Source organism: Globicephala melas, chromosome 11, assembly GCF_963455315.2.
Source record: "Globicephala melas chromosome 11, mGloMel1.2, whole genome shotgun sequence".
In the NCBI taxonomy this organism is placed as follows: domain Eukaryota; kingdom Metazoa; phylum Chordata; class Mammalia; order Artiodactyla; family Delphinidae; genus Globicephala; species Globicephala melas.
In genome coordinates this window covers 33,056,050-33,072,183 of record NC_083324.2, presented here as the reverse complement: position 1 = coordinate 33,072,183, position 16,134 = coordinate 33,056,050, and the positions used below count along the sequence as shown (strand labels likewise).

Below are 16,134 nucleotides of genomic sequence, written 5' to 3'. Positions count from 1 at the left end.
AAAAGTCATATCCTCTTCAGGCTACCACAGAAATCATAGTGGACATGCATTTTGTTAACCTATAAAATGCCCTTTGCAAAAAAACAGGTGGATTAACACATACTGTATCAGCCGTCTGCCCAGTGGGACCCCACCATCCCATACTATTAAGAAGTAGTTTTAAGCATTTCACAAAGAAAGAAAAAGCACAACAAATCCTCAGAAGGAAGCTTAAACAAAAACATTTCAGATGAAAACAGCATTGACTATAATGATACAAATCAAGTAGAAAATTCAAGATTAAACACTTGGTGAAAGCACTGATCCAATAATCCCTCGTGTCTGAAACTCCCCTGCAGAGTATTTCGTGATAACGAATGCACAACTGATCAAAAATAAGAGTTAAGTCAGGCCATGGCCTTTGTGGGGACTCTAGTGATGTTGCTGCTGTTTGAAATCTGTCTGGAGCAGAGGTAAGCCAAACTGAGGTCCATGGTCAAACTTTAGGGAATCCTAAACTGAAACAGCAAGCAAACATTTAAGGTTTAGTTGCCTTTTCCAAGGGTCCCTAGTTTCTCTTGCCAACTCAAAGGCATCTATGATATCCATGAACTTCCCCAAAAAGCTGCTAGGGATGGTATAAAACCATCTGTCACTTGTTTTAAAGAAATTCCTTCAAATACATTTACAAACATAAATGGGAATTACTTAGCAACAAGAGTTTATATCAAAACAAACAGAACTGGTATCAAGTTTCCTCCATGTACCATCAGATTTCTAGATCATATCATAATTTTTTAAAAACGAAAGCTTAAGTTTACATTTTCTGAAAAAAGTTCTGAAAAGCAGCAAAGAAATTATGTCAGCACGTTATTGAGCAAATTCAGAGGGAAAAATAATAGTCTATTTCTCAACCTTAGATAAGGTGCTTTTAGGCATCTACAATGATTTCTCATTGTCCAATTGTCTGGCAGCATTAGTCCTGATCCAGATATTTAAATGCTACCTTGTTTTCCTTTCTTTTTTTTTTTTAACATCTTTATTGGAGTATAATTGCTTTATAGTGGTGTGTTAGTTTCTGCTGTATAACAAAGTGAATCACCTATATGTATACATAAATCCCATATCTCCTCTCTCTTGCGTCTCCCTCCCACCCTCCTTATCCCACCGCTCTAGGTGGTCACAAAGCACCGAGCTGATCTCCCTGTGCTATGTGGCTGCTTCCCACTTGCTATCTATTTTACATTTGGTAGTGTATATATGTCCATGCCACTCTCTCAGTTCGTCCCAGCTTCCCTTCCCCACTCCCCATGTCATTGAGCCCATTTTCTACTTCTGCGTTTTTATTCCTGTCCAGCCCCTACGTTCTTCAGAACCATTTTTTTGTTTTTTGATTTTTTTAGATTCCATATATATGTGCTAGCATACAGTATTTGTTTTTCTCCTTCTGACTTACTTCACTCTGTATGACAGTCTCTAGGTCCATCCACCTCACTACAAATAACTCAGTTTTGTACCTTTTTATGGCTAATATTCCATTGTATATATGTGCCATATCTTCTTTATCCATTCGTCTGTTGATGGACACTTTCGTTGCTTCCATGTCCTGGCTACTGTAAATAGAGCTGCAATGAATATTTTGGTACATGACTCTTTTTGAATTATGGTTTTCTCAGGATATATGCCCAGTAGTGGGACTGCTGCATCATATGGTAGTTCTATTTTTAGTTTTTTAAGGAACCTCCATACTGTTGTCCATTGTGGCTGTATCAATTTACATTCCTACCAACAGTGCAAGAGGGCTTCCTTTTCTCCACACCCTCTGCAGCATTTGTTGTTTGTAGATTTTCTGATGACGCCCATTCTAACTTGTGTGAGGTGATACCTCATTGTAGTTCTGATTTGCATTTCTCTAATAATTAGTGATGTTGAGCATACTTTCATGTGTTTGTTGGCAATCTGTAAATCTTCTTTGGAGAAATGTCTATTTCAGTCTTCTGCCCATTTTTGGATTGGGTTGTTTGTTTGTTTTTTAACATTGAGCTGCATGAGCTGTTTATATATTTTGGAGATTAATCCTTTGTCTATTGATTCGTTTGCAAATATTTTCTCCCATTCTGAGGGTTGTCTTTTCGTCTTGTTTGTAGTTTCCTTTGCTTTGCAAAAGCTTTTAAGTTTCATTAGGTCCCATTTGTTTATTTTTGTTTTTACTTCCATTTCTCTAGTAGGTGGGTCAAAAAGGATTTTGCTGTGATTTATGTCATAGAGTGTTCTGCCTATGTTTCACTCTAAGAGTTTTATAGTGTCTGTTCTTACATTTAGGTCTTTAATCCATTTTGAGTTTATTTTTGTGCATGGTGTTAGGGAGTGTTCTCATTTCATTCTTTTACATGTAGCTGTCCAGTTTTCCCAGCACCACGTACTGAAGAGGCTGTCTTTTCTCCATTGTATATTCTAGCCTCCTTTATCAAAAATAAGGTGACCATAGGTGCATGGGTTTATCTCTGGGCTTCCTATCCTTTCCCATTGATCTATATTCCTGTTTTTGTGCCAGTACCACACTGTCTTGATTACTTTGTAGTACAGTCTGAAGTCGGGGAGCCTGATTCCTCCAGCTACATTTTTCTTTCTCAAGATTGCTTTGGGTATTCAGGGTCTTTTGTGTTTCCATACACCTTGTGAAATTTTTTGTTCTATTTCTGTGGAAAATGCCACTGGTAGTTTGATAGGGATTGCATTGAATCTGTAGATTGCTTTGGGTAGCATAGTCATTTTCACAATGTTGATTCTTCCAATCCAAGAACATGGTATATCTCTCCATCTGTTTGTATCATCTTTAATTTCTTTCATCAGTGTCTTATAGTTTTCTGCATACAGGTCTTTTGCCTCCTTAGGCAGGTTTTTTAACCTAGGTATTTAACCTAGGTATTTTATTCCTTTTGTTGCAATGGTAAATGGGAGTGTTTCCTTAATTTCTTTCAGATTTTTCATCATTAGTGTATAGGAATGCCAGAGATTTCTGTGGATTAATTTTATATCCTGCTACTTTACCAAATTCATTGATTAGCTCTAGTAGTTTTCTGGTAGCATCTTTAAGATTCTCTATGTATAGTATCATATCATCTGCAAACAGTGACAGCTTTGCTGCTTCTTTTCCGATTGGGATTCCTTTTATTTCTTTTTCTTCTGATTGCTGTGGCTAAAACTTCCAAAACTATGTTGAATAAGAGTGGTGAGAGTGGGCAACCTTGTCTTGTTCCTGATCTTAGAGGAAATGGTTTCAGTTTTTCACCATGGAGAACGATGTTGGCTTTGGGTTTGTCATACATGGCCTTCATTATGTTGAGGTAAGTTCCTTCTGTGCCTATTTTCTGGAGGGTTTTTTTTTTTTTTTTTTTGCGGTACGCGGGCCTCTCACTGTTGTGGCCTCTCCCGTTGCGGAGCACAGGCTCCAGACGCGCAGGCTCAGTGGCCATGGCTCACAGGCCCAGCCGCTCCGCGGCATGTGGGATCTTCCCGGACCGGGGCACGAACCCGTGTCCCCTGCATCGGCAGGCGGACTCTCAACCACTGCGCCACCAGGGAAGCCCAGGGTTTTTTATCATAAATGGGTGTTGAATTTTGTCGAAAGATTTTTCTGCATCTATTGAGATGATCATATGGTTTTTCTCCTTCAATTTGTTAATATGGTGTATCACGGTGATTGATTTATGTATATTGAAGAATCCTTGCATTCCTGGGATAAACCCCACTTGATCATGGTGTATGATCCTTTTAATGTGCTGTTGGATTCTGTTTGCTAGTATTTTGTTGAGGACTTTTGCATCTATGTTCATCAGTGATATTGGCCTGTAGTTTTCCTTGTGACATCTTTGTCTGGTTTTGGTATCAGGGTGATGGTGGCCTCGTAGAATCAGTTTGGGAGGGTTCCTCCCTCTGCTATATTTTGGAAGAGTTTGAGAAGGATAGGTGTTAGCTCTTGTCTAAATGTTTGATAGAATTCGCCTGTGAAGCCATCTGGTCCTGGGCTTTTGTTTGTTGGAAGATTTTTAATCACAGTCCCAATTTCAGTGCTTGTGACTTGTCTGTTGATATTTTCTATTTATTCCTGGTTCAGTCTCGGAAGGTTGTGCTTTTCTAAGAATTTGTCCATTTCTTCCAGGTTGTCCATTTCATTGGCATATAGTTGCTTGTAGTAATCTCTCATGATCCTTTGTATTTCTGCAGTGTCAGTTGTTACTTCTCCTTTTTCATTTCTAATTCTATTGATTTGAGTCTTCTCCCTTTTTTTCTTGATGAGTCTAGCTAATACTTTATCAATTTTGTTTATCTTCTCAAAGAACCAGCTTTTAGTTTTTTATCTTTGCTATTGTTTCCTTCATTTCTTTTTCATTTATTTCTGATCTGATCTTTATCATTTCTTTCCTTCTGCTAACTTTGGGGTTTTTTTGTTCTTCTTTCTCTAACTGCTTTGGGTGTTAGGTTAGGTTGTTTATGTGAGATGTTTCTTGAGGTAGGATTGTATTGCTATAAACTTCCCTCTTAGCACTGCTTCTGCTGTATCCCATAGGTTTGGGGCCATCATGTTTTCATTGTCATTTGTTTCTAGGTATTTTTTGATTTCCTCTTTGATTTCTTCAGTGATCTCTTGCTTATTTAGTAGAATACTGTTTAGCCTCCATGTGTTGGTATATTTTACAGTTTTTTTCCTGTAATTGATATCTAGTCTCAGAGCGTTGTGGTCGGAAAAGATACTTGATATGATTTCAATTTTCTTAAACTTACCAAGGCTTGATTTGTGACCCAAGATATGATCTATCCTGGAGAATGTTCCATGAGCCCTTGAGAAGAAAGTGTATTCTGTTGTTTTTGGATGGAATGTCCTACAAATATCAATTAAGTCCATCTTGTTTAACGTATCATTTAAAGCTTGTGTTTCCTTATTTATTTTCATTTTGGATGATCTGTCCATTGGTGAAAGTGGGGTGTTAAAGTAACCTACTATGATTGTGTTACTGTCGATTTCCCCTTTTATGGCTGTTAGCATTTGCATTAAGTTTTGAGGTGCTCCTATGTTGGATGCATAAATATTTACACTTGTTATATCTTCTTCTTGGATTGATCCCTTGATCATTATGTAGTGTCCTTCTTTGTCTCTTGTAATAGTCTTTATTTTAAAGTCTATTATTTCTGATATGAGATTTGCTACTTCAGCTTTCTTTTGATTTCCATTTGCATGGAATATCTTTTTCCATCCCCTCACTTTCCATCTCTATATGTCCCTAGGTCTGAAGTGGGTCTCTTGTAGACAGCATATACACGGGTCTTGTTTTTGTATCCATTCAGCCAGTCTATGTCTTTTGGTTGGAGCATTTAATCCATTTACATTTAAGGTAGTTATCGACATGTGAGAGTTCCTATTACCATTTTCTTGATTGTTTTGGGTTTGTTATTGTAGATCTTTTCCTTCTCTTGTGTTTCCTGCCTAGAGAAGTGCCTTTAGGATTTCTTCTAAAGCTGGTTTGGTGGTGCTATATTCTCTTGGCTTTTGTTTGTCTGTAAAGGTTTTAATTTCTCCATCGAATCTGAATGAGATCCTTGCTGGGTAGAGTATCTTGGTTGTAGGTTTTTCTCTTTCATCACTTTAAATATGTCCTGCCACTCCCTTCTGGCTTGCAGAGTTTCTGCTGAAAGATCAGCTGTTAACCTTATGGGGATTCCCTTGTATGTTATTTGTTGCTTTTCCCTTGCTGCTTTTAATATATATTTTTTTAATTTAATTTTTGTTAGTTTGATTAATGTGTGTCTTGGTGTGTTTTTCCTTGGATTTATCCTGTTTGGGACTCTATGCGCTTCCTGAACTTGATTGACTATTTCCTTTCCCATATTACGGAAGTTTTCAACTATAATCTCTCAGTATTTTCTCAGTCCCTCTCTTTTTCTCTTCTTCATCTGGGACCCCTATAATTGGAATGTTGGTGCATTTAATGTTGTCCCAGAAGTCTTTGAGGCTGTCCTCAATTCTTTTCATTGTTTTTTCTTTATTGTGCTCTGCAGTAGTTATTTCCACTATTTTATCTTCCAGGTCACTTATCCGTTCTTCTGTCTCAGTTATTCTGCTACTGATTCCTTCTAGAGAATTTTTCATTTCATTTATTGTGTTGTTCATCATTGTTTGTTTGCTCTTTAGTTCTTCTAGGTCCTTGTTAAACATTTCTTGCATTTTCTCCATTTTATTTCCAAGATTTTGGATCATCTTTACTATCATTACTCTGAATTATTTTTCAGGTAGACTGCCTATTTCCTCTTCATTTGTTTGGTCTGCTGGGTTTTTACCTTGCGCCTGCATCTGCTGTGTATTTCTCTGTCTTCTCATTTTGCTTAACTTACTGTGTTTGGGGTCTCCTTTCTATAGGCTGCAGGTTCATATTTCCCGTTGTTTTTGGTGTCTGGCCCCAGTGGGTAAGGTTGGTTCAGTGGGTTGCATAGGCTTCCTCGTGGAGGGGACTGGTGCCTGTGCTCTGGTGGGTGAGGCTGGATCTTGTCTTTCTGGTGGGCAGGGCCGCATCCGGTGGTGTGTTTTGGGGTGTCTGTGAACTTATTATTATTTTAGGCAGCCTCTCCGCTAATGGGTGGGGTTGTGTTCCTGTCTTGCTAGTTGTTTGGCATAGGGTGTCAAGCACTGTAGCTTGCTGGTCATTGAGTGGAGCTGGGTGTTAGCGTTGAGATGGAGATCTCTGAGGAGCTTTTGCCGTTTGATATTACCTGGCACCGGGAGCTCTCTGGTGGACCAATGTCCTGAACTCAGCTCTCCTACCTTAGAGGCTCAGGCCTGACACCCAGCTGGAGCACCAAGACTCTTTCAGCCACACGGTGAGTGCCAACTGTGTGCCCAGGTCTTTTTGGACACATCTCACAAAGGTTCTTCAGGTGCTCCTCATTTCTTCTGGTTCTGCTTGCAATCTCCAGTATTAGACATGAGCCCAAATGGTGAACACACCTCCTTCAGACCCCAGTTTAGTGCTGTAGAGAACACTTCATTTCGATTCATTCAGTCTTGTCTGTAGGTACTTTGGTAGAACTGGAGAGATTCTGACACATACACTTGCTTTTTTTTTTTTTTTTTTTTTTTTGCGGTACGCAGGCCTCTCACTGTTGTGGCCTCTCCCATTGCAGAGCACAGGCTCCGGACGCGCAGGTTCAGCGGCCATGGCTCACGGGCCCAGCTGCTCCGCGGCATGTGGGATCCTCCCGGACTGGGGCACGAACCCGTGTCCCCTGCATCGGCAGGCGGACTCTTAACCACTGCGCCACCAGGGAAGCCCTACACTTGCTTTTTTATCCAAAGTATTTCATTCAAAGCCAAAGATGTCAACTGTCACAGCATCCACCTGATGGAGTTTGACACCTCGCTCCCCACCACACAGGGTCAGGGCTGCCTCTCAGCCTTGAGCTCCAGCACTGCCCGGATTATCCCAGGGCACACTGCTACCCTGTTTTCTATTCTGATTTTATGTTTTAGGAGTAAACCCCCCTGAGGGACCCACTCTTTTCTTCACAGTGGGGAGGGATCTGATTGAGGGCTCAATTTGGGCATTCCCTGACCTCCAGACAAATGGTGACAAAGCCCATTTATATTTAAGCCCATATATATTTAAGATAATTTACATGAAAGGTCATCTGACTGATTCCTTCCCATGGGTGAGATGCCAGAAATCCAATGGCAGCAAGCCTTGTTTGACAGACTCTGTTAACCTCTCTCCTTCCCCTAAGGCACTAAAGGATTAAGCCTGAAACTCTAAATAAAACTCAGAGACCTTGATGAGCACTGACATAGAAAGACTACATATTTCATTGCCTCTAATGTTGCCTCTAGCTACTTGATTGTGCACATACAAGATATCTAGCATTGGTGATCTCATAATGACTTCAGCCTGATTTGGACCAGCTCTCAGGGGCTTGCTGAAGGTCCCCTGACCACATTGTGTCAAATTCCCCCAGAGCAGCCTGCAGTCCAAGGCAGAAGCTCCCTGCTGAGCCACCAGCAACAAGTGCAAGGGTTTATAGGCAGAACTGCACATAGGGACCACACTGGAGCAACATGCACTTTGAAAAGCAGAATCTTTAATGGCTGATGAAAAACATCATTCACGAAGAATTTAAGAGGTAAATGCATCCATGTAAGTGCCAGGCATATGCTATTTAGAATGTATATATTGTGGAGAAAATAAAAAATGGGAATATTAACGGAATAGAAAGCAAACACAAACTGCCCTCTGAGAGAGAAGTAGGCACGTGTCAGTGTCGTTTGAGTTATCCCTAACCCCATACCTTTTCTCGCACGTGACGGAAGTTCTGGAATATCTCAGAACACTAGCTGCTTTTAAAAAAAGGTCTACTGACTCTGGTAGGTCACATTACAGACCAGAGACCACAAATTTATTACGAGTTCAATTTTTTGGTTTTCAAAATCACAAACTTAATTGCAAACACTCCTCCATGATTCCAAAATGGAGCTATATGTCACATTGCTAAGAAATCTTTAGTTCCCAACATTATGAGGTATGAATTTTGTAGTTTAAGCCAGCAAATGGAGATACTGCCCAATTTGAAAAGGGTTGCCTGACAACTTGAGGAAGATGCTTTGGTCAGAATACACATGTAGCCCAGCAGATAATGCTTCAGAAAGACAGGCCAAGGCTGAGCTCTCCTCTTCCCAAGAAACTTCCCCTCTTGATCTCCACTCCCACCCCTTTCTGGGTCTGGGCTGGGACTGGGGCTCAGACATTTCCCAGACTATGCTCTGCTGCTGGACGCAAGACACAGGCCAGCAGAGAACTGGGACAGAGTCAAGTCCCACCACACGTTTTATGAATTACAGTGCCTGGGAGGCATCAGCTTTAAGGGGAGGCAAAGGCAGAGATAAAGAAAATGTGCAGAAAGTACATAAAGATAAATGCCTGTAAAATCACTGTTGTTTTAATGCATTCCATATTGCGGAAATAAAAACGTGAATATTCTTGATGATTTAATGGCAATAGCGTTCAGCTAAGACCTGTTTGTCCAACTAGACAATTATGCTATTTTATGCAAATATTTATAGTAGCTGATCCTGACTTTCAATTACTGTTCCGAAGGGCTGGTTTAGTGCAGAAAAATGCCTTCTAAATGAGCTTTCTCTCATGAAAGCTAATAAAGATGAGGCAGATCTCCTGTGGCCCAGCAGCGAAGCCTCTCTGCCAGCTACGAGACTGTTGAGTGCTACTGGACTAGCTTCTTCTTTCTGGCCCAGTGTTGGATGGGATTGCTCTCAGTCACTCATCTGTCAGACCTGGGTTCAAATCCTGACTTTGATTCTTATAAACTCTGCAATCTTGAGGAAGTTAATTAATCTGTATAAGTCATAGTTTTCTCACCTATAAAATGATGATAATGAGACTTTCTGTGTTGTGGGTAGAATTAAAATGGTATACAGTACTTGCAGGTCAAGTGCTTAGCAGAGTACCTGTTATACTGTGAGCATGAAATATATATAATCTATTTTGAATCATAATTACTATTAGTAATATTATCTAGGGCATCCTCGCTATGGCTCCCTTCTTCTCAGCGAAGTGGACTAGGGGTCAAGAAACCTACACTACAGTTTTGTCTCTTTCTGACCACAGGACCAATCTTCAGAAGGTCGTTCAACCCTTCAGGGTCTCAATGTTCTCAGCAATAAGAAAAATATGGGGCTTCCCTGGTGGCGCAGTGGTTGAGAGTCCGCCTGCCGATGCAGGGGACACGGGTTCGTGCCCCGGTCTGGGAAGATCCCACATGCCGCGGAGCGGCTGGGCCCGTGAGCCATGGCCGCTGAGCCTGCGCGTCCGGAGCCTGTGCTCCGCAACGGGAGAGGCCACAACACTGAGAAGCCCGCATACCGCAAAAAAAAAAAAAAGAAAAAGAAAGAAGAAAAATATGATAACTTCACTGTGATTTCACACTATCTTTTTATGAAAAATTTTGGTCCTAAAATATCATTCCAAAATAACCATGTAGATACATCTAAAATTAACAGTATTTTTAAGAACCAGTAGGCTGGCAGAATATTTCCACACTTTAAAATTAAAATGAAGCCTTAAGGATTTTAATTTGCCGATCAGAAAAAAAAAAACTTGACATAATTTCTAAAATGGGTCACACTGAACAAAAATCAGATTACCATCAAACTAATACAAAGACTTTTTAAGTGGTTTTTTTTTTCAGGTAGTCAAAGCTTCAGTCTCTTACACACTTTGCTGGCACAAATGCTAGATCATGGATATCACTCAAGAAAGTTGCCCATTATTTTCTCAAACACTGAAGAAGTACATAAGCCCTCAAAAGATAAGCCAACTGACTTCCGAGTATCCCACAGAAACACAACATCATCCCTACAGGCCATATTCCTCATGCATAACTTGTTTCCTCCGTGAAATATGAATGTGCATTCCAAATTTACTGCAACCTGAGATGGGCAACTAAGCAATCAATGGTCATTCACTGTTGACAATTCACAACATGAATGCAAAGTTTACCTCTCAAGTTCTGCAATTTTCTTGTCCTTGTCGTTCTTTTCATTCTCCACCTCCTTGAGGATCTCCAGCAACCGGTCGACTTCTGCTTGGGCCTTGCCACACTCATCACGGTAATAAGATGCCTCTTTATCAAGCTGTTTTATTCGGTCTGCAAATTCTGGGTTCATCCTGGAGTCATCTTCAATATTATGAGCCTTCAACATTATATTTTTAAAGAACGTAGTTAAGATAACAATTTAGAACAACAATAGATAGTGCAGTCACCAATGGCCCAGAAATTAACTTTGGAGAAAAAAATAACAACTATCAAGAATTATGGGTATACTGTCAGTTAAAAGGCAAAATAGGAAAATCACAAATTTCAGCTACCTTAGAACTATCTTGATTTTTAAGGCTAGTTTCTTTTATTGTTAATATTTTATTTCATTAAATGATACTGCTTTTTGCTTTTTTTCCCCCACAAGAAATGGGGGCTTGGTGGAGGTAGAGACAGTGATGTGTTTATTTCTGGTGTTTTGGCAAACAGAACAAAGACAATTCAACTCCTCACAGTTAAGTAAATGACTCATACCAACAGCTTCCTTTTCCAATACAGAGAAACTGAGAAAAAACAACGTTAAATTATTTCTCCAGGAACCATCAAGGGTATATATAAAGCTAGGTAACATATAAGAGACTGGCTGACTGATCATTGAACACTTCATCCCACTGAGAAATTTCAGCAGAAGATGTAGAATGAAACAAAGCCTTGAAAAAGCAGAAGGGCTTTCCAGCTAACAGTCATACCCATACATTCTTGTTCTTTTGATTAAATAAACCTGAACCGGGAGGAGGATGAGCTAATTCATGAGCAAGCACACAGACGAGAATCTTCAAACACATGCATGGGGGGTGGGGGGCAGCTTTACACAGGAGAACAGACACAGGCAACAACACAGCAACAACACTACAGAATAATTTGCAGCCAAAGTATTTGTGGTTTTTTGTGTGTGACAGTGCGTTATGGCTTTTTTTTTCCCAAAATAAACTTTTGGCTGAAATATTCCCAGACAGATGGAAATAACACTGCACTGCAATGTTTTGCCTACCCCTTGTTTCCCATTATTCCTAATTGACTTCTTCAAAGAGCAGGCAGGGAAAAAACAAGTAGTTTAACAACAGTGCACATTCAACATAGAAAGTTCAGAGAGGTCATATATGTATATATCTCCAAAATCCATGTGTGAACTAATAAAATGTTAACAATTTATTAGGACTTAAATTATCCTGCTGTCTTCTACTAGAGCAGATGTCCGTTGTGTTTTTATACACTTTTTAAAAAAAATTTCAGGGAAAAAACAAGGCAAGCAAGCTGCAACTACTGTGGGGTCAGATGAATCATGCATGGTTAGAAAAATTAACACTAATACTACTGTTAGAAGGTTGACAGTCTTTGCAATAATTTAGTAGAAAAAAATCCAAAAATTAGTATAAATAAAAATAAATTTCTTATTTATGACAAACTAATTATTTTTAGGAATTTTTGCATGTAACATATTATTTAAGCATGAGGATAGATGGGGAATAATTTGCTTTCACATTCTTTAATCTAAGATTTCCTTATTCAAGAAATAAACTCAACTACGCAAAAGAACTTGGAAAAAATATATCAATTCAACACAGTATCAGGCAGTCTGTCATCCACATTTCTCAGAAAATATTTATTTTTATTTATTTAGTGCGTACACTGAGTTTCATTATAATAGAATAGAATAGAATTAGTGAGCTTTTTCAGTATAATTAAAATAATCTGAAAGTGAATCTTGAGCTAATATTCCTTTAGGAGTTTATTCATCTAATAATTTTATTTTAAATTGAAGTAATGAATATTAATTTGTTAATCTCCCATCAAAAGATGTAGAGGAGGTATTCTATTTTAAAACAAAATACTCCATATAACTACCTCTATCTGTGATAATAATAATAAACTCATTTCTCTTATAACAGAAAAGCATTTAAAATATACAGCTTTTCGATTACTATGAGAAAGAAAACAAAAATTTCATGTTAATTCTCTTCTACTTTTATACTATATTACCATTATTTTATGGCAGCTAAAAACCTGTCCATGGCAGTTTTCTCAAACTAACCAAGCAGCGACATTGAGATGTTTAAGAAAAAGAATTAAAGAACTAAGTAATGACCAGCTAGAAAGACTCAAAATAAATGAATAAATGTTTTGTAGCTTATTTCTGATGAGTGAAAATTCCTTTTTTGACTCAGATTTGAAGATTCACAAAGAGCTAGCAGTTAGCTGCTGTGGTTTATTTTGGTTGTTTTTATTCTTAAGATTATTATTATCACGATTTTTAATAAATGGGTACAGGATTACTAATTGTAACATCTAGATTCTAAATATGGCCTTGTGTCTTACGACTATGGGCAAATGAATAAGCCTCTCTAAGGACAGTGAAAACGATAAAATGACAAACATGGGGAAGGTATTATTCATTTGTGTTTTTATTGTGATTATTATTTTATAATATGCATCCCATAAGCAGGGCTTGTCATACAGCTAAATTGATATGTTTATTTAATTTTCATTGACAAGATACTACATACACCTTAGAGAAGCCTCCCTGCTACGTTTTCAGAGAAAGCAGTCTGCTGGTGATAGGTATGTAAACACATTTCTTATTTTAGCTACTTGAAGAGAAGAAGATGAACCAAGGCAAGTTTTCAGCACAGGGTGAAATTCAATGGGTTGGCAATCTTTTAAACCTACCAAGTGAGTACGGCTAAAGGACTCATGGGATGTTTAGAGGTACAGAAAGCCTAGGAAAAAACAGTCCTGAATCTAGACCATGTTGACCACTGTGTGTGATGCTACAGTTAGATCATGTTATTAAAATAAAGACCATAGCCAAGTTTACAGCTGGCCTGGTGTCTGTTAGATAATTTGTAGGTGCTAATGATTCTTCCTTTTAAAAGGAATAGACAACCTGAAGAACACCTTTGAGTTAAATATATCTATTTATCTCTATATCAATGCCTACTGATTTCTGGGCAAAGGAGTTTATGTCAAATCATCTTCAATATTGGTGTCAGAATTCTTGGAAAGGTTATTAAATAAAGGTGTAGATACATATCATTTAAAAATTTTTCAAGTCAATAGAAAGCTGCAAGAAAGAGTCATATAGAGATGGAAGAGTAACAGCTGCGTTTGGATAATCACTAGGGTCCATGTGAAGACCCAAGGGAAGAGAGAGTTTCACATGACTGTAGCCTGGTGAGTCCCTGATCCAACCTAAGCAGTGGAAGCAAAAGTCTTCCCCAGAATTTAACCAGCTCTACTCAGCATGAATCACAACTTTTCGGAGGATCGGCTGAAACTGTTAACTAGTGTAGCGTGAGTGTGTTATACTGTGATCTATAGACATGGAGGAGATACTATACCAAAGAAAAACGGGAGGAAATTGAGCTTACAAAGCCAATGTTTCCTTCAAAAGTGTAAGGCCAGAGCCTCCTCTAAAAATAGAGAGAAGGAAGCACTTTCTTTGCATTTAGGCAATACTCTTGCCTTTTCAAATTAAAACATGGGTTCTTTCATCTGGACTGGGAGTTCCTGATAGGGATCAAAAGTAGACAACAGATTTGGGCCTAATGTACTTTAGGCACTGCAAAAACATAAAAATACATTTGAATAACATTACCTGACAAATTCCTACCATGGCATTGTGACCTAGTCAAGGTTTAGACTGAAAATATACAATAAGTACTTCCCCTTATGAATCTGTTGATTTTAAATTAGTACCCCCAAAAGGTCAGGAAGCAATTGCCCATTCCATTCATCTAAGACACATCAACTTCATTCACTAGTCGGGAATCTAGCTCTTGAAAAATGCAGATTGGTGTGGATTTTCTTTTAATTATTTCAGAACTTATGTATCATAATCTAGTGAAGCACACTGTCACTTTCAAAGACGTACACCAGTCATTAAAACCAAAGGAATACCGATGAGCATTTTTTTTCCTAATGTAGAGATTTAATTTTTCTGATTAAACAGGTCAGTTTAAAAACAAATCCAGGTATCTGGTTCTGCTTCAAAATATTTCTGGTAACTTTTAGAGCAAATTTCAAGCATCTTATAGAAACACAGAAAATTGAGAAAAGAACATTTCAAAAATGTCTGTATTACATATTAGATCAGTAAATTTTGAGGGTCCCCCAATTATGTTTCTTGCATTTCCATATGTAAGGAAATTTCCCCGCAAATGGGAACAATCGAAACAAAGTTTGGAGCCTCACAGATGTGGGCAAGCTTGCCATTTTGATGTGAACTGGTTCTGAAAGCCTGAATCAAGCACAGAAGAGAAATCTGGTCATGACTTAGGACAAGGAGTACACAACAATACCTAGTGGTTATTTTAATGAAACAATTTAGAACTATTTCAGGAAATAAGGCAAAATTACAGATTAATACTATATCTAAATCAAAGTTAAGAGCAAACATGATTAAAACCATACCAGGATTGATAGTATCAATATGACAAATCACAAGTTTATTTACACTCCTTGTGTGAAAGTTAGCCATTGATTATTTTTAATAAAATGTTAGTTCATCATTCCAAGTGCCTAGAAAGGAAAGTATTAACTTTGGTCCAGAAACCTGATGTGAAACTAGGCAGGGAATATTCAATTATAATGTTAAATAACATTCTCTCTTTGAAATGGGCCTTAACAATTTTAATAAAAAATCATTTCTCTCAAAATAAACAAATGATTAGTCATGACCATAAAGTGCAAGCAGAACGCTAACTAATGAATCTGAGGACTTTTCTTTCATGCTGCTTATGGTTTTAGCAATAATTTATTAAATTTATGCACTGTAAAAATATGATTCTCCATTGCAGCACTTTGGGGGTTTAGTGTCTGTTAACAACACTTTAACGGTCCTTTCATATCTTAACAGCAGAACAGGGTATATAAACTACTCTAAACATTATTTCAATCTGCTACAGTAAGTTCCAATCTTCACATAATTCTGAGTTATAAACAAAATATTACTTTTTAAAATAGAGTTTTTAGGGTGATTTTAGAACTCTAACATGTTATAAAATTTTAATTTTATTTTAAATCCAATTAATTAATACCAAATATAATAGGTGAGTCTAAAAAATATGTCTGGAAACTAAAAACGATGTACCTTTCAGTCTTACATTAATTAATGCTAAAGGAAATTATTCTTTCACAATTCCAGCTAACTACATCCAGAATATTCACAATTTGCATATTATAACAACCATTCCAAAAAGAAATTTCTTGTCATAGATGAGACAGATAGGATATGTATAATAAACATAAGAAAAATTATTTTGAACATTTGTTTAAGTTCCACATATACAAAATAAAAGGAACCAACTGTATGCTTAACACTTCTTAAGACCCTTCACACGAAAATATAATTATTAATGTAATACCTTTTAACTATGGAATTTCCTAAAATCAGCAATGTAGAGAACTGAGTAATTATCTGGATGGTCTGATCCAAACATGTGACTTCCAATCTTAAGTGTTATTTCAAATATAACTTGAATTCTTTAAGTACTGAAAGCCTAG

At 37.8% G+C, this 16,134-nt stretch overlaps 1 protein-coding gene across 12 annotated transcripts in view; it reads right to left on the bottom strand.

Moving 5' to 3' along the window:
- Nucleotides 1-16,134, bottom strand: part of ERC2 (ELKS/RAB6-interacting/CAST family member 2) — a 962,565-nt gene that overhangs the window by 496,570 nt on the left and 449,861 nt on the right. For all 12 annotated transcript variants that reach the window (XR_009565841.1, XR_009565842.1, XM_060308008.1 and 9 more), the window contains one exon: nucleotides 10,536-10,729. Coding sequence is in view for 10 of the 12 variants with exons in the window: in XM_060308008.1 (XP_060163991.1) it covers nucleotides 10,536-10,729 (194 nt within the window). In the remaining 2 variants the exon portion in view is untranslated. The remainder of the gene's footprint in view (nucleotides 1-10,535; nucleotides 10,730-16,134) is intronic.